The sequence below is a fragment of the Herpailurus yagouaroundi genome, unplaced genomic scaffold (genome assembly GCF_014898765.1).
Source record: "Herpailurus yagouaroundi ecotype Mexico unplaced genomic scaffold, PumYag 67525, whole genome shotgun sequence".
NCBI classification, from domain to species: Eukaryota; Metazoa; Chordata; class Mammalia; order Carnivora; family Felidae; genus Herpailurus; species Herpailurus yagouaroundi.
Genome location: NW_024420331.1, coordinates 1657673 through 1681124, shown reverse-complemented (window position 1 = coordinate 1681124; position 23452 = coordinate 1657673). Strand labels below are relative to the sequence as shown.

The window sequence follows — 23452 nt, the reverse complement described above, 5'->3', positions numbered from 1 at the left end:
GTGGGTCTGTCAGCTCTCTTAACCTTGCCTGACCCCATCTGTTATTTCCCTTTGCGTGGCATTTCTATTAACAAAATGCTCATATATTTAATCTTGGCTTGATTCCTGCTCCTTAGATAAAGGACCAGGACTAAATCAAGGTGTTTAAGGGTAGCAACCTGGTTGGAGGTGTAGGACTTGGGAAATTGTCTCGAAGATGTGTTTGTATGGCAAGCACACTGCTTTTATTTAGATCACGTAGATATTTGAAGACCCTTTGATGGAACTGGTGGCAATTATAGAGGTCTGTTAGCAACCCCCTAGGTTACCCTGGGTGTTGGCAGTGGGAGTCACTTAATAGTTTTGACTTATTGGGGCACCGTGGTGGGTCAATCAGTTGAGCAATTGACTCTTGGTTTCAGCTCAGGTCATGATCTCAACGGTTCGTGGGATTGAGCCCTGCATCAGGCTCTGTGCTTACAGTGCAGAGCCTGCTTGGAATTTGCTCTCTCCCCCTCTCTCTCTGCCCTTCCTCAACTCATGCTTTCTCTCTCTCTCTCTTTCTCTCTCTCTCTCTCTCAGAATGAATAAATAAACATTAAAAAAAAACATTTTGACTTACAGGAATGGTGACACAGATTATTTCATAGTTCAGTCATTAACTATTATTACATAATAACACTAATTCTTGCCTCTAGTTCAGCGCTTCTGACTTAGAAAAAAAACTAACGTGTTAAGTGTTTGACAAAGACAGTTTAGAAATTATTTTCTCCATTATTTTTTCTCCTCGGTATCCTTTTAATACATTTTGTCAGGAATTATGGCATGGCTGTACAATTTCTTAATTTGTATGTTCTTTCTTTGTATAATTCATGAAAGAACTCTCGTGGTGGCCAAAAATTACTTTGACTCCATTTAGTATTAATAAAGACATGTGTTAAAGCATGCGCTCTGTTTGCCTGTTACTCAGCTTTGGGTTATGCTTGGTCTTGCATTGAGATAATTCTATGTTAAGGACCTCGCCATTGGTTGCCTTGGATATCATGGTACTGTCACAACTTTAGGCTGTGACTTTGCTGCAGGTGCTAACAGGAGGAGACAATAGGCTGCCAAGCAGAGGCAGGGAGGGAAAACTGGATTCCCACACATACCGCGGCCTTGGCATGTTGCACACATTGCATGAGTCTGTGAAAATAACTTCTACTGGGAATATGTGCCATAAATAAACAAAGACTGCTCAGAAAGTTAACAAGAATGAAGGAATGAGGGAGGAAGAAGAGAGGAGTCTGGGAGAGGACTGACGGCCCTTGAAGGCCATTGCAGTGGCAGCGCTAAATGGGTGGTCAGACACAGCCAAAGGCCGAGGACGGAGGAAGCCATCTGCGGGACCCTAGACCCCACAAGAATAAGCCGAGACCATGAACAGGGTAAGTAGAAGTGAGGGGAAAATGGCCAATTGTTTTTGAGTCGTGTGCACAACTGGAGAATTGGGAGCTTTTGGCCAAAGCAGCCAGGCCTATTGTCTTTATATGCAAAACCATCCTGTCATTCTTTTGTTGCTCTGGGAACTTTATAGAGAATCAGTGCCTCATTTATCCATGGAGACTTCCATTCATCTGCTAATCCCCTAAGAACAAAGCTGCATTCCAGAATTGAAGAGTTTTTTTTGTTTTTTTTTTTAAATTTTTTTCAACGTTTATCCATTTCTGGGACAGAGAGACAGAGCATGAACGGGGGAGGGGCAGAGAGAGAGGGAGACACAGAATCGGAAACAGGCTCCAGGCTCTGAGCCATCAGCCCAGAGCCTGACGCGGGGCTCGAACTCCCGGACCGCGAGATCGTGACCTGGCTGAAGTCGGACGCTTAACCGACTGCGCCACCCAGGCGCCCCCAGAATTGAAGAGTTTAATGGACATTTTCCATTGACCTTCTCACTCTGATTTTGTTGGCATTCTTAAGTTCTGTTTATAGTAAAATGTGTTTCCTTGGGTAGTAAAATGGACTTTTTCCCTAGTAAATGTCTGTGCCTGTGTAGAAAAATGTGGAAGAAACTTTATTATTCATTGTTACGAGTAGTTTCATAAAGTTAATCATTATTTAAATTTAGTAGAGATAGGAAAAGTCAAAAGAACATCTGTTTGTGACATTTTCAGGAGATGAGTTCTTGCCATGAGTAAAAGGGAGTGGATTATACTGTTCTTTAAAAATGTGTAACACATTTTGTATGAAGAAGATAATCAAAACCAGATATCATTTATCTCATAGGTGGATGGAAAAGAGACCAAGAAAAAAAAATAAGTGGCTTGGTGACCTAACTTTACCCAGAGAATGGAAAATAAAATGCAAGACTCCAAACCCTGCCCTTCTATTTCATCTTCATTTTGGAAAAATACAGGTGAGTATAGTCATTCTGAAAATTGATCTAGGGGCTGTGAAAACAAAGTCGCCAAGACAGCAGTGCAGATGTGACTCAAAGAAGTTTTTGGTTTCCTTGCAAATATAATTAGAATGGTATTGTTTTCTTATTCATGAATGTGGAAATGTGCGACTTGATTATTTTTTATTTATTCATTTATTTATTTTTAGTTTTTTGAAATTCAAGTTAACGTATAGTGTAGTGTTGGTTTCAGGAAGAGAATTGAGTGATTCATCACTTATGTACAACACCCAGTGCTCCTCCCAACAAGCACCCTCCTTAATGCCCTTCACCTGTCTAGCCAAACCCCTTACCCACCTCTCCTCCAGCAGCCCTCAGTTTGTTCTCTGTATTTAAGAGTCTCTTATGGTTTGCCTCCCTCTCTGTTTTTATCTTAATTTTCCTTCCCTTCCCTTATGGTCATCTGCAGTGTTTCTTAAATTCCACATATGAGTGAAATCATAGGACATCTGTCTTTCGGTGACTGACTTATTTTGCTCGGGATAATACACTCGTTCCATCCACTTTGTTGCAAGTGGCAAGATTTCATTCTTTTTGATTGCCGAGTAATATTCCATTGTGTGTGTGTGGGGGGGGGGATGGATATATGTATATACCACATCTTCTTTATCCATTCATCAGCGACTTGATTACAAAGCACATCTATGTGCTTTGTAGTTGTACAGGACATATGAAGGTGTGCTAACACAGAACTCGGTCTGCATAGAAAAGGCGACTGTGACAACAGTAATGGTGACAGTCACAGCCTAGGGCATACTCATTCTATGCTGAACATTGTACTAAGGTGTGCTCCATAGGTTTTCCAATCAATCCTTATAATAAGATTAATTATTTTCAGCATTTTATGAATATGGAAACTGAGGCATAGAGAGGTTAAGACACTGGCTGAGCTTCATGTATCTGGTATAACGAGTCCAGGTTTGTTATCTCTCTCCAAGGAAAATTCTCTTAACCAGGGCAGATTGTATAACTGGTATACTGAGTGACGATTGGAAAACACCAGCTTCTTTCACACATTTGATTCTTCTGAAAGGATATCCAGATTGTAGAGGAAGCTGAATCAGAATGCGCTGATTCATACAAGGCTTTGGCATAGGAATGACTACTATGCGGCCTGGTCTTACGAGATCTTAGGTCCATCAACTACTTGCTTTTGGAAGAAGGACTTCACCAGGAAGGTTCAGTTTCTAGGCAAGTAGTTGGAGTAATGAAGGACTGCAAACATTGAATTTAGGCAATAGCAGGAGAAACAGGGTGAAAAGCGTAGTTCTCAGTTCATGGGTCCCGGAAATCCAGACAGCATCAAGTTTAGTAAAGTTTTGTAAAGTAATGGACTGAATGTTGTCTCATGGTTTTTTAAAAGTTTTAATTCCAATATACTTAACATACAGTGTTACATTAGTTCCGGGTGTGCAATATAGTGATTCGGCGATTCTGTGCATCGACCCAATGTTCATCACAAGTGGACTCCTTAATCTGCATCGCCTGTTCCCCCATAGCACCTCCCCCCCTTCTGCCCCTCTGGTGACCATCAGTGTGTTTTCTGTAGTTAAGAGGCTGTTTCTTGGTTTGTCTCTCTCTCTTTTTTTTCCTTTGTTCTGTTTCTTAAATTCCACATATGAGTAAAATCAGATGTTATTTGTCTTTCTCTGACTTATTTTGCTTAGTGTGACACTCTTTAGTTCTATTCATGTCTCATGTCATTGTAGACAGCAAGATTTCATTCCTTTTTTATGGCTGAATAATATTCCCCCCCACATCTTTATCCATTCATCTATCGATGGACACTTAGCCTGCTTCCTCATGGTTTTTATTTTTACTGAAAAAATATGCTAGTGGTGTGTTTTTATAGTCTGGATATTTAATTTTTAAAGATTTCACAAATTTTGATGACTTTGTGCCACCATTAGCCAATTTCTCAGGTAGAAATATACTTTTGTGGTGTGATTGATGGTTAACAGTAATGGATGTTAATTAATTCATATGTAGGGAGTCTTTTTAATTTTGATGTCCTGTAGCTGATTTCTCCTCAGATCTGATCGCATGAGTATTTTTCAAATACTGCATATCACAACCTATCGTGGGTTATAATAGTAATAGTAACTAATACCAGTTTTTAATAAAATAGAAGGGAAAATGTTAGAGTACATAATTAAGAGGTATTGTTTTGAGAAACTCTTATCTCGTGTATATACCTATATCTCTGTATTTGTAAATACTTACATGTCCATAGATACATATCTAAATACTGAATCAGGATGTGAAATGTGGCAGTCACACTTTTGAAAATATTGAATTAGATCATTATTTTTTACTCAGGACTTGCCATTGTTAAAGAGCTTATGCTAGGTGACAGAGAAAAGTAAACTATTTTCTCTTGTTTTTTAAAAAAAAATTTTAACATTTATTTATCTTGAGAGAGACAGAGGCAGAGTGCGAGTGGGGGAGGGGCAGAGAGAGAGGGAGACACAGAATCTGAAACAGGCTCGAGCCAGTTTCAGCGCAGAGCCCGATGCAGGGCTCGAACTCAAGAACCGTGAGATCCTGACCAGAGCCGAAGTCGGACACTTAACCGACTGAGCCACCCAGGTGCCCCTATTTTCTTTTGTTTTTTTAATGTTTATTTATTTTTGAGAGAGAGACAGAGTGGGTGAGGGGCAAGCAGAGAGGGGGGTCAGAGGATTGGAAGCTGGCTCTGCACTGACAGCAGAGAGCCCAATGTGGGGCTCAAACTCACAAACTGTGAAGTCACAACCTGAGCTGAAGTTGGATGCTTAGCCGACTGAGCCACCCAGGCGCCCCAAACTCTATTTTCTTACTTTTCAATTATGCTTGTGTAATTTGCATTAGTGTCAGTCCTTGACAAGTAGAGAATATAATCTGTAAATTCACTTAGGTCCACGTTAGGACCTTAGGTCCGCTTAAGGTCCACATCAACTGCAACAGAACAAAAGTATTCCGGGTGCCTGACAGACCCCTTGATAACTCATTTCCCTCGGGAGAGTTCCAGCAGTGTACCAGGTTCATGGCCTTTAGACATCCCCACTGAGAGAGAGTGCCACTGACAATCTTTATATGACCTGTTAGCAAAGCTTAATTTCTTTCCTATTATTTTAGACCAAAAAAATGCATTTAAATAAAAGTGCTGATATTTTTATCCTGCACCCCAGTGGATTGTGTTGGGCCACACCCTGTGGAGCACAGTCTCTGCTTTGTAGGCACGTTGTCCACTGGCAGCCACCCCTGCCTTCTGTTCTGACCTCATCTCACACAACTGTCCCTGCTCTGGCCTAATCACACTGAATACACCAAACAGATTCCTGTCTCAGGGCATTTGAACCAGTGGTTCTCTTTACCCGACCTGATCCCTATGAGTCTAGCTCTTTGTCATGATGCAAGATTTGGTTCAAAGGATACCTTCTTGAAGAGGCCTTCCTGATTACTGTATTTCACAGAGCCCCCTCCTCTTTCCATAGCCCCCAGTTACTCTCTATTCTCTTTCTGTTCTGTTGCTCTCTTTGATTTATTTATTTTCACAGAACTTACCACTATCTGTTTAATCCCCCTCATACATTCTAAGCCCCTCTAGAATGGGATCTTGTCTCTACAGTCCACCCCCCATATCCCCAGGATGTTTTGGGGGATGGTAAATATTTATGGAGAGATTCAACATTTCTCCTGTCCCTCTGCCTCACTTGAACCTGTGCCTTTGGATCTAGTTTTTTCATTTGTGTCTGAAAACAGTTCCTCCCCATGACATCAGTTGGCAGAGACACTGTATTAGGAAGGATGGGGTGGTTGATTGTAGGGTAAGCTGGATGCTGTGAGAACTCCCTGGAAGTAATACTTGTGCCCTAAGGATTGGGTAGGGATGCTTGTCCTGGAAATCCTGATGACTTATTTCTGGTAATGAAGTGATTAGTCCACTTATGTGTCTGAGAACAGAGACCTTCACAACTGCAGGTGAATTATGCTCTTAGCTCTAAAGGAGATCAAATTTTTGTGTTCCATAGATAATTTCCACGATCAGAAACTTGATCTCCAACTGGAGATGTTTTCTTGAGACACAATTAATAGAGTCTGCTAAATTTTATCCCTGAAGACAAAATATTACACTCTGAATTTGGACTTAACCAACTGTACCTAAATTCCCTACTATCCTGCCTTATGTCTGGTACTCAGTAGACACTTAATAGGTATCAGTTAGATGAATAAATAAATAAACATAGTCATGGGGATTGGGTCTGATCTGGCTCTGACATTATTCAGCTGTGCTACCTAGATCAGGGTCTGACAAACTGTGGTTCATAGGCCAAGTCCAGGCCACCACAGTTTTTATAAATAAAGTTTTATTGGAACACAGTCATGCTCATTTTTTTAAGTATTGCCTTTCACACTATAGTGGCAGAGTTGAGTAGGTGTGACAGAGATGAGATAGCCCACAAAGCTTAAAATATTTACCCTCTGGAAATTTACAGGAAAAGTTTGCTGACCCCTGGGCTGGGGAATGCCACTTAACTTCTCCAGGCATTGATTTTGTCATTCATAAAATGAGTTGAATGGACTCAGTGATGTCCAAGGTCCTTCTCAAAGCTTACATCCACATTTTCTAGATTGTAAGATACTATGTTCCTAAAGAAACTCAAAGTGAATGGACTTAAGGTTACCCTCACTGTCTTCTTAGAAAACATGATTTCATGAAACTGTGTTTTCATTAAATGGAGATACAGGTTTTGCCACATTTATCTGAAAGACATACGGAATGTTGCAGGTTGAGTTCATTTCTCTGGTTTGGTGTTTAAGCGTTTGGAGGAGTAGATGTATTATGCTGCTTAGTACCTTCCCACCGCTTTTGCCAAGGGCTCTGCTGAACTAAAAGTCAAGAGTTTGTAAAGAAACTGATAAGTGGGTTTGCTTACAATCTATAATGCTTTAAGTGGGGGTCTGGTATATTGAGCTAAGAAGTAAAAAATAACGTTAAATATAACATTAAAATCTCAGCTTGGCTTACTGTGAGGTCTTTCATGGTCCAGATAAGAAAATTATTCACTGCTACATGTTGCAGGAGAACAATTCTGGTCTGGGAAGAAACAAAAATTGTCTTTGTTAAGTTAGAATCAATTACTCTATCTTGATTGGTTTTCTTGTTTGGGCTTAAATTATAAGTGCTTAAGTACATAAAAGCCTCTTGGATTCCTTTGAAAGATCATCAGCCCTGCAAAGATTTTGTTCAGGTCACGAAACTTGTAATGGGTATTTCTCCTCATACTTGCCTTCCGCTTGCCTTCCTCCAATTACTGTTGACTGCATGCTTCATCACAGATCACAGAAAATGAGCATCACCATCAGATCACGTAGTCAGGACTTTCTAACAGACTGAACAACAACAAAAATAGAATACATTGAACTTTTATGAGAGGATAAGCAATGAATTGCAATTCTGGGACTCTGTCCCTCCCTCTTTCAACATTTCCTGACCATGTACTATGTGGCAGTTCTATACCAGGAGCTGGAATATCTCAGGTATATGTTATCTTTCACAGATTGCACATCTATAGCAATTTAGAGATTTCACACCATGATCCCACTTGGTTCTCACACGAGACTTTGGGAGGGAATCAGAACCAGGATTCCATCTACCCCTAAGGTTTATGTGGGACCCCTCTGTGGGAATACTGGAGTGAGGGAATGGAGATGGGAGCTCAGCCTGACTGCCTGGAGAAACTCCGGCCTCCTCCATGTGAGGATTTTGTTTTGTTTTGTTTTGTTTTGTTTTAGAAGGGATCTTGTTGTGCTCTGGCGAACGCCTGGCACCTCCATCTCACTGATCTGAGGGTAGGGAGCAGAAAAAGGTCAGTGACAAGGTACAAGGGCCCTAATTCCTAAGTTCCACCCTACTCTGTCTTCCAGCCCCAAGCAGGAGGCTGGATTTTCAGCTCACAGTGAGAGTGGCCCTTCTGAGACTGCACAATTCCCAGATAACTCTGGTGCTTCCCCAACACCCCCTCTCCTAACCAAACTCAAAGAGCTCCTTCCTCCTTGGGTGTAGAGTGCTTGCACGGGCATCTCTGAAATGTGAAAATTCTTTGCACATCATCCACCAGTGCTTGATGGTGACCTGGCAATAATAGAAACCGCATCTTAGACCTGTCAATAGGTAACTCTGCCTTTGGGTAAGTGACTCTCTGAGCTTTAACACCCTGATTTGTGAAATAGGGGAGTTGGACTAGATTATCTTTGAGGTCTTTCCCGGTTCTTGCTTGCCATGCTTTTTGGACTTACATTTGATTCCCAAATTAACTCAGTTTATATAGGGCTCCTGATCCAGAGATATCACTATAGCAGATGCTGTCACGGCAGTGCGTGTTCATATCCCCTTGGCACTCACCGTTTCTGCAGGCTTTCACTATCGCTCTGCCAGAGGCTTTCATCTGGCTGCCGAGACATGCTTGGCTGCAAATGCTGGGGAATTCAGATCCTCAGGAGTGGTCCTCAATTAATGCCAAATGTGAACTGAAGAAGGATATTGCAGCATCCTTTTTCCTTGGGGGAGACATCTCTCAAGCAGGTTCTTGCTTATCCACAAGCAGTAACTGGTTAGTTAATGCACACTGCATTGACTTCTTCCCTTCCTTCTGTTACATCACCTCCCAAATGAACCACTTGCAATCAGATCCTTATCTCAGGGCTTGCTTCTGGGGGAATCCACCCTAAGATCAATCCCAAGCAAGTCCTATTGTGATTCGTCTAGTAGCACATGCATTGGTTCACAGTGGTCAGTTCCTTGAGGAATGTGTCTTGTTTACCCGGACTAGGGTTACCAGATTTAGCAAATAGAAATACAGGAACTCTAGTTATTTCTCAATTTCAAATAGTGTCAAATAATTGCTTAGTGTAAGTATATCCCATCTCAAATATTACATAATGTATACTTATACTAAAAAAATTCATTGTTTACTTGAAATTCAAATATAATGGGAGTCCTGTCTTTTATCGGTCATCCTTAATCCCAGTTCTCATTGGGAGCAGTGGGCATTGCACCTAGACCAACACCAGGGCTGAGGAAAGGAGGGTGATTGGGATTGGCTTAGAAGATATAGAGTGTAGAGGGAGGGAGGGAGGCAGACCTGAATAGCAATGCTTAGAGATAAAGACATGTTGAGTACCAACTAGTAGATGGGTGTGAGGTGGTAGATAAGGAATGATCAATTCAAAGAGCTTGGGCAAGGAGGCAAAAACGGGGTACAAGAAAACTGCAAGCTGCAGTTTCAAACATTGTGGGGAAGGAGGTGCCAAAGTCAGCGAACTTGCCGAGACGTTATCGATTTCTCTAGCCCTATTGCCTCGCACAGTGCCTGGCTCACTCTGGGTGCTCAATAAACATTAAATGAATGATGGGGTAGGAAGATTGGTGGAAATAAGAAATTCTGCCATTGTGAGCTTTATGGAAAATGGTGCCCACTAAAAAATGCACAGGGCCTTTTAGAGCAATGACTTGCATCTGATTATAGAAGCATAGAAAATATGAATTGCTATGTGAATTCTAAGTAATGAGCTTTTCTAATCCTTTCCTCATTTTTCATTGCAGGTACAATTCAACTTAAATCTTTCATGGCTAGTCGGGTTTTTGAATGCCACTTGTATGTTCAAAGCTAATTTACTTAATAGCTAACTTATCTGAACCTTGACCAATATTATTGGAGCATTTAGATTGACAGAGAGTTTGGGATGAAAATTCCCTATTCAATTTCAGAAGATTGTAATCAATTTATGTTTTTAATGACATTTCCTTTTCTTTCTGCAGGAAGGATAAAATCTCATCCTAGGTCTATTATTTCTAGCTATAAGTTCAAAGTTGAAAAAGATTGGTTTTATCCTCAGCAAGCGATGTGATATTTCCTAACTCTTTGATAGAGAAAATGAAGAGAAATACAAAAATAAACGTCAGCATTTAGATAATAGAAAAGTAGTGCTAACGCATCCTCAATTTTCATTAAAGTCAGCTTTTATTGTTACTAGAGAAAAATGTTTTTTTTTTTAATTTTTTTAATGTTTATTCATTTTTGAAAGACAGAGAGAGACAGAGCACAAGCAGGGGTGGGGCAGAGTTGGGGGGCAGACAGAGAATCCGAAGCAGGCTCCAGGCTCTGAGCTGTCAGCACCGTGAGATCATGACCTGAGCCGAAGTTGGATGCTCAACCGACTGAGCCCCCCAGGCGCCCCAAGAAAAACGTTTTTATGAAACAATAAGCAGGCTGGTCTCCAAAGGGTGGTTTCAACTTAAAATCATTTCTTCTGTAGATGATGTATCTTTAGAGTTAATATGCTCATTCTGTGTTAACTGTGTGTCAACCACATGAGAAGGGCAGAAATCTGTATATGGAGAAGTACTAAAAATGCACCTAGGAATTCAAAATAATATACATTTTAATGTAAAATTAAAGATGTACTTGTTCTAAGCTTTCTATCAAAAGTAAAAGTCTTCTCCGATGCTATAGAGAAAAGAAAACAGAAAACCATAAACCCAAAATGGAGTCACTTGTGCTAGTCCCGTGTCACCAAATCAGGGCTTAATACCTAACATAACTGCAGTTTCCGACTTCCCTGGGAGTGTAGTCTTACCGGGTCAGTCTGGAGTCTTCTGATTAGTACTAGTGAGGTTATCTGCCACATAGAGCCTCTTCTGTCCCCCAAAGGGAGGTGAGGTAATCTGCTCACTCTTTATCACTGCTCCCTTCCGTCTATAAAAGCCTTCCATTTTGTATAGCTCCTTGGGCTCCTTTCTACTTACTAGATGGGATGCTGCCCAATTCATGAATCGTTCAGTAAAGCCAATTAAATCGTTAAGTTTTACTCCACTGTATGTTTGGTATTTGAGGGAGCCAATGATGTTACTTTGAGGTGTATTACCAAATCTGTGTGGTACTCTCATGGAAGTTTGCAGAGGAAGTAAAAGGAGGTCTCCTCTTTCTGAGAGTGGCAGGGTCAGTTATTCAGACCAATTCTCTGGATAAAATCTTTTTAGAAAGCTTAAAATTACTGAAGAGCTGACCAAAGCACAAAAGTGAAGGAAAATGTAAAATAACAAGCGTTGACCAAGATGTGGTGAATTGAAACCCTTGGGCATTGCTGTGGGAATGACAAATGGTGTAGCTGCCGTGGAAAACAGTTTGGCAGTTTCTCAAAAAGTTAAACATAGAAATACCATATGATCCAGCAATTTCGCTCCTAGGTGTATATTCAAAAGAACTGAAAGTAGGAACTCAAACATACTTGTACACCAATATTCATAGCAACATCTGTCACGATATCCAAAAGATGGAAACAACCCAAGTGTCTGTCAGCAGATGAATGGATAAAAATGTGGTCTGTCCATACCATGGAATATTATTCATCTACAAAAAGGAATGAGGGTGGCTCCTTTGATTAAGGGTCTGACTTGGGCTCAGGTCGTGATCTCAAGGTTCATGGGTTCAAGTCCCGCGTCGGGCTCTGTGCTGACAGTTCAGAGCTTTGAGCCTGGTTTGGATTCTGCGTCTCCCTCTCTCTCCCCCGCACGCGCACACACTCTCTCTCTCTCTCTCTCAAAAAAATAAACATTAAAAAAAAATTAAAAAGGAATGAAATTCTCATACATGTTACAACATGGATGAACTTTGAAGGCATTCTGTTGAGTAAAATAAGCCAAACACTAAAAAACAAATACTGTCTGGCTTTACTTATACCAGATCCCTAGAATAGGCTATTTCATAGAGACAGAAAGTAGAACAGAGACGACCAGGGGCTGTGGGGAGGGGCAGTTGGGGAGTTGTTGCTTAAGGGGTACAGAGTTTCTTCTGGGGATGATGAAAAAGTTCTGGAAATGGATAGTGGTGATGGCTGCATGGCATTGTGAGTGTACTTAATGTCACTGAATTGTCCATTTAAAAATGGTTAAAACAGCAAATTTAATATTGTGTATATTTAATCACAGAAAAAAAGAAGGAAAAAAAAATGAAGGAGAAACCTGACAGGTAAATGAGCACAGAAGCTGCTTTTGACCTGAAGGCATTTACCAATTTTCAGAAAATTAAGACCTGTTCTTCACAGCCTCCTGCAGCAGGAGACAGAAAGCAAAGCACAGAGTCTTTTTGTTGGGTTTTTAATATTCATCTCATTGATTTTATCCTGATTGTGTCCACGAAGTTTCTGAATCAGAGACAGACTGTCATTAGTGTTATTTACATAACAATCATTGCATTGACCGCCCCTTCTTGTCCCAGACCTTACTCCCTGGGGCCTCAAAATGAAAGTCAGGTGGAAAAATCTGTCCTGTGAGGGGCCAGATGATCCATAGGTGAGCAATGGAGAAGAATGGATTTTCTCTGCATATATACTGGAGAATGAGATAGCTGCCTCCTCGCTTCTCTCAAAAAGAGGGAATAAAATTTTGCCTCCTGGGGATGGGATGAAAGGATCCTGGGTTCTCACTCTAACCTTTTAGTATGTGATTAAATCTTTTTAAGGACCAGATAAGCCTGAATGTCGCTGGCTCTCCAAGGCCCTGAGCCTCATTTTTCCCTTGAAATGTTAACACATACCTCCAGAGTTAAGTGAATCTCTCCAGAGTTCTCTCACTATCTATACAGTTCTAAATTACCTTCCCAAGGCTGCTCTTAGCTCTGGATCCCAAGTTTTCAGCAAGATTTATTCAGAAATCCCCACCTCTGCAGAAACACAAAAATATTTTCTCTGCACCCACACTGTTGAAGACCAGGCTTTAAAAAAATTTCTTTTGTTAAAGTTCTGTTTATCAGCTCTTTCTAGTACTTAAGAATGATTTCCCCTTCTCACCACTTCTATTCAACATTGCACTGGAGGTTCCAACAAGTACATTCAGACAAGAGGAAGAAGTGGGGAGAGAAGGACTCGGAGAGGAAGAAGCGAAATTGATTTCATGTGCAGGTTACACAATCATCTATGTAGAAAATGCTAAAGCATCTACAAGAAGCCTACTAGAACGAACTATAAGTGAGTTTAGCAAAATTGTACACAAGTACCTCTAACCTATGGCAGAACGTGATAGCTGCTTTTATAGAGGTACTGTGTCCTTTAGAAGTACTGAAGTGGGGACACTAATTCTCTTGGAGAAAGTAGAAGACATCATAGGAGGTAAGCTGTGAATCACGTGTTTGAGGAAGGATTGATCTGGGTCAGGAAGAAGGCAATTGGTGTTCTGATGGGAGGAAAGGGAAAAACACAAATGTTTGGAGGTGGAAAATTGTGGTGCTGAAATGCCGGACCTTGAATGTCAGACCCCAAATTAAGGACTTTATCTGAACGACTTGAAATAATTTTCCACACCTTCCTTAGAGTGTTATGTAATTATCTTCTCAACTATAAAATAGTAGGCTTACTTCTTTTTCTATTGGCTAGTCAAAAGAGATGGTTATGTTCATAAGTAATTTAAACTGACCTTAGTATTTTGAAGCAGGCAAAATAATCCAGTTTGATGTAAAAGCAAATGAAAACATGAACATTTTCCAATCTGCTGCTCTTGGATATTTACCATCTTTCTACATAATCCTAGAATATAAGCTTTTCGAGGGTAGCACCATGTGATCTTAGTCTTTCACGTTTGCCACCGTGCAGGCCATTCAGTAGGCGTTTAATCCTTGCTCTCCAGCGATGATGTAAAACTGCAATAATCTAGGTGGTAACTCTTGACATTATTAAAAAATGAGTGCTTCCAAGAAAAGAAAAATCCACAGCACACAGCCAAACAATAAATATGGGAAATAGGCTAGAAATAGATTTATTTCTTAAAGCCCCTGCTTCTAGGACCCTGCGCGTAACTGGAGTGTCCTTCCCCCATCCAGGTCACATTGAGCAGCCTGGACATTTCCCAAGGCAGACAGCTTCCTCCTCCTGTAATCCAGTCCGTAGAGGAGGACGTGGTTTTCCCTGATTCCGAACACCATTCTGCTTTATTAAAAACTCCTTTTCTCCTTCCTATCCCAAAGCAGATGGGGCATGCACCTCTCTTTCCCTGCCTATTCAGTACTTTCTCATAGGAACCTCCGAGCACAAACCTGAGCCCTTCAGAGCCGACCCCTTCACACCAATTTCCAAAATAAGCCCTGGAGTGGACAGACAGCCGTGCAGACACAGTTGACCATGTGAGCAACTCGCCTTCCTTGGGATCACACCCGCTCCTACTCAGAAAGGAAATTCTGAGGCTCTGAACACTGTTCTTTCTCCCAAGACAACTTTCTGTCTGTAAGATTTCTCCCTTAGGCATGCCATTCTTAATGAGAAGATGTCCGCCATTGCCTGTGGACTTGAACTGCACTTTTGCTTTTGAAACCATGTGCCTCATTTTCTCGGTGTTGAATTTAAATAGACTGCTGTTATTGTATTTAGTTGAAAAGACTTTTTTTTTTTTTTGCACTAATATGAGGCTCATAAGAAAACATCCCAACTGGGTTGGTTAAGGTTACCCGAATAGGCAGGGAATCTGTGTCCTCATTATCTCTGCCTTGATTTGTTTGGCTGTCAAAGATCTGCTCAGAATAGTTTGCCAGAACAAACCCTACTTGCAATGGGATGACAGAAACTGAGGTAAAATGAAGAATATGTAACAAAGGAGAAACTAGCATATTAAAAAAAATTTAACGTTTATTTATTTTTGAGAGAGAGTGCGCTAGTGGAGAAGAGGCAGAGAGAGAGGGAGACACAGAATCCCAAGCAGGCTCCAGGCTCTGAGCTGTCAGTACAGTGCCCGATGTGGGGCTTGAACCCATGGACCGTGACATCATGACCTGAGTTGAAGCTGGACGCTTAACTGACTAAACCACCCAGGCGCCCCTAGTGTATTTTAAACAGCAGGTTTGGGAGACTTGCAAACTATAGTAGTGTGTTATTTCGAAACAGAACCAATAGAATACATCCACGCACACACACACATATATTTGGACAAGGGTTCATAGAGCTGTCTTATAAGGAATTGGTTCACACAATTATGGAGGCTGAGAAAACCCCATCATCTGCCATCTGTAAGCTGGAGACCCAGGAGAACCAATGGTATAAGTTCCAGTCAGAGTGCAGGAGAAGACCCATGTCCCAGCTCAAAAATACGCAGAGAGAGCAAATTCTCCCTTCCTCCACCTTTTGTTCGATTCAGACCTCCAATGGATTCTCTAAGGCCCACCCACCCTGGGGAGGGAAATTCCTTTATTCCATCTACTAGTTCAAATGTTAACCCATTCAGATGCACACTCACAGGTACACGTAACATGATGTTTTACCAAATATCTGGGCACCCCACGGCCCAGTCAGGGAGACACAGAATTAATCATCACAGGTAGTGAGCAGTTTAGCGAAAGTCCATGGAGAGTTGATATTCCCCACTTAAAATGTGTGTCAATTTGGACAAATCAAATTGGCCACCTGCATATGAGTCCTGTGGCTCACCCACTTTGACTTGACTTTGCCTGCCACCGGTCTTTGGCATGAGCCTATCTCAAATGTAAATGGCATCCTTCCTCTTTTGAACAACTTCACTAAAGCAATGGGTCTAGAACAGCAGTTTCAACCGGGGGTGATTCTACCTCAAGGGGATATTTGGCAATGTCCAGAGACATTTCTGGTCATCACAACTGGGGAGATGCTATTGGCTTCTAGTGGTTGGAGGCCAGGGACGCTGCTAAACAACCTCCAGTGTGCAGGGCTGCCCTATAACAAAGAAGTATCCAGCCCAAAATGTCAATGATGCTGAGGCTGAGAAATCCTGTTCTAGAGAGAAAGAGACATTCCACACTGCTCAACACAATATGCCCCACATGTCCCCTGTCTTTGTCATGAGAAACCAATGCTTTCTGAAAGCTTTCTAGATCGGGATTTTTCCACTGAGTTTAAATTACTGGGTAGGTAGGATCTAGTGTTAAAATTGGCAATTTTTGAATAACTGCATTAAGGTAGACACGTTACATATCAAATTTGGATGAGATGCAGGAAAGCCACGAGACAAGTTAAGCAGCACTTTGAAATCTAAGAGAACTGTGTGAATGGTGTGCAGGTGGCTTTATTCCAGCTCATAGCGCAAAATACCCCATAGTGAGTTCTCAGATGAGGAAGAGCAAATACTCATTTTCGTCAGAGGCAAATTGCTGAAACTGCAGTTATGACCTCTTCAGACCTTCAGAAGGTGCCAGTTCCTTCCCAGTATGACACCACTGTGATTCTAACTGCACTGGGTTGTCTTGAGCCAATAGGGGTCAGTGGGCAAAACTTCGGAAATCTTGTTTCTTGACTTGCCAGTTTGTGTGCTCTATTGCAAACCTGATTGCTTTTTTCTTAAATGGGTAACCTGTACATCTTTGCTCATGGTCAGGAAAAAAAAAGTCCCTGTTAATAATTTACAAAAGACGGAGCTCCTCCTCTCTTGCATCCTCAAATCTCTCAAAACACGTGATCGTCTAAGCATATCTGGTTTCCAAGTAGCTGAGTGAGGAAATATGATTGGCCTCTCAGCATTGATTCCTCCTCTCCTTCCTCTCTCACTCTTCTTGCCTAGCAGTTGTTTGCTACGAGACGGTCATTCTTCCTATAAACGAATAAAGAACAGAGTTCTTTCTTTCCATCCTTAGGAAAAGGTGGGCTTTTTTGCCTTCCTACCATGGACGAGGATCTTGAAGGAGAAACTTGGCAGACCTTTTCCATTCCCTGGGGCTTCGGCCAGGCAGTAGAGGATGAAGGAGGACATACATGCCAGTGAGTAACAGTCCTCAAGTACAAATAGCAGGGGTCCTGTCATTGCTTCCTGAGATCAGCTCCTGGTTTTCAGTAGGATGGATTTATTTGGACAAGGGTTGAAAACCATGTCTCAGAATTATACAAAAATGATGCCTTTGATAGAAAAGCGATGAGATCCTTCTGAGTTTTGTCTCAGTAACTGTAATTTTTACAAAAAGAATATTTGGAGGTGAGGCAGGAATATCCTGCAAAAGAAAAGCATAACGTCACACACTACTCTGGCTGTTTATTTCCTCACGACTACATGTCCAGAGGCATGCTTTTGGGAAGAGAGAAACTGATTTTAGCTGCTCATCCTTATATATGGTAGTCTAATCGGCTATCACTCACAGTAAACTTTTGACTGCACTTGTGTACTTTTTGCAAGAGAAATTGGGTTGTGCTGTGTTTATTTTCTTTTGAAAGTGGTATCTTCTCAATGACAAATGTATCTATCAAGATGAAAACTTTTCATTGTTAAGCAGAAAATGCTATGTTGGCTATACAAATTAGTTTGTATTTAATTGCTTATCTTCAGTGGTCTTGATAAATAAGTGTTTCTCCCTTGGAAACCTATTTTACAGAAAGTGCAGATCCTTGATGAGTGGCTGATGGTTTATATAAATAATTCTTTCTTGATTTTGTCTAAGTTTCAAGTATTTTGAAATTCTTGAAATTTGTCAGTGCTGCATGCATTTTGGAATGCAAATTGGAATGTTTCCAGTCATTGTGCTATTCAATGCTTTCTCATTAATCACTGGTACTTGTGAGTTTGTTTAAATGATATTCTTTCGGCAGATTCTATGATTATCGAGTGTTGCAGCATTGCAATAAGAACATTATGTGAAGGGGCACCTATAAAGGAACTGCCACAGGTTAAGAGAAGCTCTCCAAATGGGTGGAATTCATTACCCTGGACTTTTATCACTTGGGACTTTGAGCCAAATGTGTTTAGAGTTGTCATCATTTTCCATAATAGTAATCACTTGGTGGCACTATGTGTTTTAAAACAGTTTTGACAGTTTGCATGGGTGCGAATGAAACCTCTTTCCTTTCGTTGTAAGGAAAATTTAGAAAGTGACGTTGTCATTCTTTGGGACTAGAACATACGAAACAGCCTGATGTTTTGGAGCGAGCAACAGTGATCTCCCAAAAACTACTGTTTGCTTATGATGTAATTTCATTGGACAGCTTTTCTTTGTAGTGCACACATTTTCTTCCCGATTTCATACCTGAAAGATGAAATGATTGAATATACTTAGGCTAAAGAGAACAGCCGCTTAAGACAGGATCCTGAGATTTGTGGCTCTTGCTTGTCTGATTAGTAACATGAAACGAAATAGATTCGGCTCCGAGCTCACTGAAGCATGTTGTTTGTAGGTTTGGGAGAAAATAGGTAATGAAAGGGATAAGGAATATTTTAAATCAGAACACTAAAGACAAACCATTGAATTCCAGTTGGATAGTTTGTTGGCCATACTTTTAACTCCATGTACCCAGTGAAAAGTGTAGTGTGTCTTGTTTTATTAGAATTAGTGCTAGATGTGTCTGTAAAGACTGAAGTTCCGTGTTATCCCTGGATGTGCTTAGTCATTAGATGATTCAAGTTAATAGATTATTAATTTTAATTTTATACATAAAATACTATTTTATTTTTATGACTCAACACAAAAAGCAACCATTATTATAACTTCAGCTCATTTCTGCAGTGGACGATGCTCTCAGGTATAGAACCATGTAAATGTGGTTCAAGATTAGTAGGTGGGGACGGTCTTCGTAGAGCAACAAGTGAGGCTGGCCCAATTCCCTCAATCGAGTCTCATTTGAGCTGCTGACTTTTCACAGGAGTACGATCTAAAATCCTTAGTCTGTCGTCCAGTCAGGCAGCGCAGGCTCCCTTATCTGGGAGGTCCCTGCAGCCCTTCTCCACGTTGCTCATTGCTGATCCGAAGAAGCTATCATAAGACTGAAGTGAGGACGAGAATGATTCACTTTCCTGAAGTTTGTAACCTTTAAAATTAAAGCGACTTGAGATTGTTTTTGTTGTTGATTAAAGAGCAACTGGTTGCCCAGTAGAGCAGCCACACAGAATGGTCAGGTTTCCGGAACGGGTCTGACCTGGCTGTGTGCCCTGGTGCCTTCATTTATTGCCTATATGGCTTTGGGCAAGTTTGTCAGTTTCATTAAGCCTCAGTCCTCATGTCTGTAAGATGAGGATAATGCCTACCTCATGGGGATGGAGGGCTAAGTTAGTTATTGTAGGAACATCTCCTAGCACAGTGCCTGCCTCAGCCAGTTATCTGATTACCGACGGTCATTCTTAGTATTCGTGTTAGTAGCAGTGATAGCGGAGCCTTTCAAAAACAATCTGGATCACAGGCCTTCAGGTTCAGTTTAAGTTTGAGAGAAAGTTATAGGTTATTTGGCTATATCTTCTGACAGGAAGATCCTAATCTTCTAGTAGGAAAAAGGACTCATTTGGAACCTCACCTACTAGAATGGCAAACAGGGATAACACTGAGAATGCCAAGTGCTAGCCAGGGTATGGAATGACGGGAACTCTCATGGATTGCCCGCACGATGTGCCCGTAAAATGGTAGAGCCACTTTTGGAGAGCACTTGGTAACTTCTCCTAAAGCTAAATGTACATTTGCCGTAAAACCCCTACAGTCCCACTTGTGGATATTTCCCCTAGAGAAATGAAAACTCACGTTCACAGAAGAAACCTGTCACAAAAGTTTAGAGCAGCTGTATTCAGAATTGCCCCAAACCGGAAACACCCCAGATGTCCTTCAACGGATGCATGGATAAACGAACCGTGTTAAATCCTCACAATGAAATACCACTCGGCAAAAAAACAAGAACAAACTATTGATACACACAACAGTTTTGGATAAATGTCAGAGGCATTATGTTGAGTGCAGGAAGCCAGTTTCAAAAGGTTATTTACTGTACGTTTCCATTTATATGACATTCTCAAAAAGACAAAGCTATAGTGACAGAGAACAGATCGATGGGTGCCAGGGGTTAGAGGTTGGAGAAGTGTGTGAAAGTACCTTCTGTAATGGAGCTATTTTGTATCCTAATTTTGGTCATGGTTATAAGAACCTATACATGTGATAACATTTATATGGAACAGTATGTCGAAAAGTCAAATTTACTATGTGATAATTTAAAACATGAAAAATGATGGGGCGCCTGGGTGGTGCAGTCGGTTAAGCGTCCGGCTTCAGCCAGGTCACGATCTCGCGGTCCGTGAGTTCGAGCCCCGCGTCAGGCTCTGGGCTGATGGCTCAGAGCCTGGAGCCTGTTTCCGATTCTATGTCTCCCTCTCTCTGCCCCTCCCCTGTTCATGCTCTGTCTCTCTCTGTCCCCAAAATAAATAAACGTTGAAAAAAAAAAAATAAAACATGAAAAATGAGAATACAAGCTTTTGGCCCTTGAGGAGTTCATAGGTGCACTGAGGGACAAACACAAATACTTATAGTGCAGTGGGGTGAATGCAGTGATCGCAGCACGCTGAGAGAAGAGCTAACACCTGGTGTGGCATGCCGTACTGGTCTGATGTGACTGGGTTACAAGCGTACCCAGATATTGCTGTGCAAGAATTGTGGGGTCCCGAGGCCCGGGCCAGTTGTTTATGGCCATGTGCAGCCTTGTCCCTGTACCCTCAACCGTCTTCTATGTGTACCAAGACCTGAAAAAGTTTGGGGGGGTCCTGGATTAGGGTATGATGAGACCCCTTTGCCTAGTCGCCTGGGAGGAGGAAGGTACCGAGAAACCTCCATAGGGGAGGTGGTGCCCGCAGTGGGAATAAAGGGTAAAAAAGAGAGAGCTAGGCAGAGCCAGCAAGCCAGTCGTTGCCTGACAAAGGCACAGAGGAGAGAAAGTGAGTACAAGTTGGGGGCTCTAGGGTATCCAAGATGACAAGAGTACGAAGTGTGAGGTGTAGCTGGAGAACCGAGACCGGGGACAGATTTCTGGATAGCCTTGTATAATAAAAGGACATTTGGTTTTATGATAGTGGATTCTGGGCGTATTTAGAGGCACATGGGGGATGAGGTGGCAGAGACAGCAATTTGATGGAAGCGAGAAGAGGCTGCAGGGGTGGGATAATGGGAAGAAGTACAGGGTTTGATCTTAACTGTCAAGTGCTCGAGAACACACTTGTAGCATGTGTAGCATTAATGGCAGACTCTCCCTCCTGGGAAGATCTTTTCACTCATTCGTTCACCACCAATTCATTCAACAAATCATCCACCTGCCTGATAGGCACTATTTTAGGTCCCGGGGATCCAACCGTGAACAAAATCAAGTCCCAGCTCTTGTGGAGCTGACATTTTCAGGGCTAAATGAGCTAAGCTTTGGACAGTTTTGAAGTGTAAAGGGGCTCTGAGGTAATAATGCCTAGTAGACAGGTGCTATAAAGACCAGTCTGAGCTGAAAATTCAAATTGGTGGTCACTGGTACAAAGATAGAAATCGGAGCCTTAGAAGTTGATTGAATAATCCATCTTTTGATACTTCAATAAAGCTGGAAAAAAACTTTTTTTCACCCAAATTCTCAATGATTTGCCATTAAGACTTGTTCTTCTGTAAGAGGAGGGATCCATCTAGCTTATGCTGTAATCTCAAGGGTGCTCATCCACCCAGATTCCTTTTTTATGACATCCTGGCAAAGGGTTCTCTAACCTTTCTAGAAGAGACTGTGTTACAATGAACAGATGTGTCTGACGTGTGGAACATTATACTAAGCTCTAGGATGGGGAGGAGATGGAAAAGAAAGAGTAGACCTGGTCCCTCTTCTGAAAACACTGAAAGTCTACAGGGAGAGCTAGCTCCTTAACCCTCTGTAAGTACTTATGGTGCTTGAGAATGGCCATAAGCAAACAAATAGAAATTCTGGGTGGCCCAGGGTGCTGAATCTTACAGTACATATATACACGGGCAGAGTTGTAAAGCAGTCATCAGTGACTTTCAAAAGAAGTATGTTCTTTTTTTAAAAATTTTTTTAATGTTTATTTAGTTTTGAGAGAGAGAGAGAGTGAGAGAGTACGAGGGGGGAGGGGCAGAGAGAGAGAAAGACACAGAATCTGAAGCAGGCTCCAGGCTGTGAGCTGTCAGCATTGTGCCTGACATGGGGCTCAAACTCATGGACTGTGAGATCATGGCCTGAGCCGAAGTTGGATGTTTAACTGACTGAGCCACCCTGGCTCCCCAAAAGGAGTATGTTCTGAAGCCAGTTATCGATGAACTGGCAATAATTGGAATGACATAGGCCAAATTCTTGGGTTTGACTTTGGACAGCATAAATGGGCCCGTGGTATTTTGAAGAGATTCTTTTAATGAAATAGTTTTAACCCGGCTGTGTTGTTAAAGCTGCTGTGACTCAGGTACGTATTCATGCTACCATGAATACATTGATGTGGCCCCCCCAAACCAAAACATTAAAATTCCGACTGTTCTGACAACCAGGAAATAAACAAGTGGATGTCCTTTCTCCATCATAAGGCCTCATCTCCCTGTGGTAGGTCTGGGATAAGGTGTGAGTCAAAAGTGGGGAGGCAAAAGGGTAGGTTCAGGTACCATCTGGCAGGCAAACTACCCATGACTGGGAATCTCGTGCTAACCATTGTCCACAGCTCATAAAGGACTTTTGGTCATTCTGAGCTGAGTGCCCACTCATTTTTGGAGCTGTCATGACAGCTTGGATGGTCTGCATCTCATGTCAATTAATTTCACTTTTAAAATTACAGTGGCTCTACTTGTTTACATATAACAAAGAATTACACGTACTCAACTAAAAATGTGACTTATTTCCTTTCCATTTGGTAATTCAGGGATACACACCTCTGCTATTTAAAGACTTCTTGAGTATACTCAGTTTTATTGACTAGTGTTATGTTGGACACTAATAGTAAAGAGGAGGAAGAATGTGTTTGTCTTTATTCATTCTCAGCTCCATATTGCACAGAAAATCTTCAAATAAATTTCTAACAGATCTAATATATATTATATTACAATACATACATTCTTTGTATATAAAATTCATTTACTAATGAATTACTAATATTATAAAAATTTCCTTTGAATTGATGTCTTTTTTTTAAAGTTTATTTATTTATTTTGAGAAAGACCCACTGGGGAGGAGCAGAGAGAGAGAATCCCAAGCAGGTTCTGTGCTGTCAGTGCAGAGCCCAATGCAGGGCTTGAACTCACAAACTGTGAGATCATGACCTGAGCTGAAATCAAGAGTCAGTTGTTT

The 23452-nt window shown here is 41.4% G+C and overlaps 1 protein-coding gene across 2 annotated transcripts in view; it reads left to right on the top strand.

Moving 5' to 3' along the window:
* FRMPD4 (FERM and PDZ domain containing 4) overlaps window positions 1-23452 on the top strand; it is an 868248-nt gene that overhangs the window by 51543 nt on the left and 793253 nt on the right. For both annotated transcript variants that reach the window (XM_040467604.1, XM_040467603.1), the window contains exons 4-5: window positions 2245-2374; window positions 17044-17167. In XM_040467604.1, coding sequence (XP_040323538.1) covers window positions 2308-2374; window positions 17044-17167 — 191 coding nt within the window. In that variant the 5' untranslated portion in view covers window positions 2245-2307. The remainder of the gene's footprint in view (window positions 1-2244; window positions 2375-17043; window positions 17168-23452) is intronic.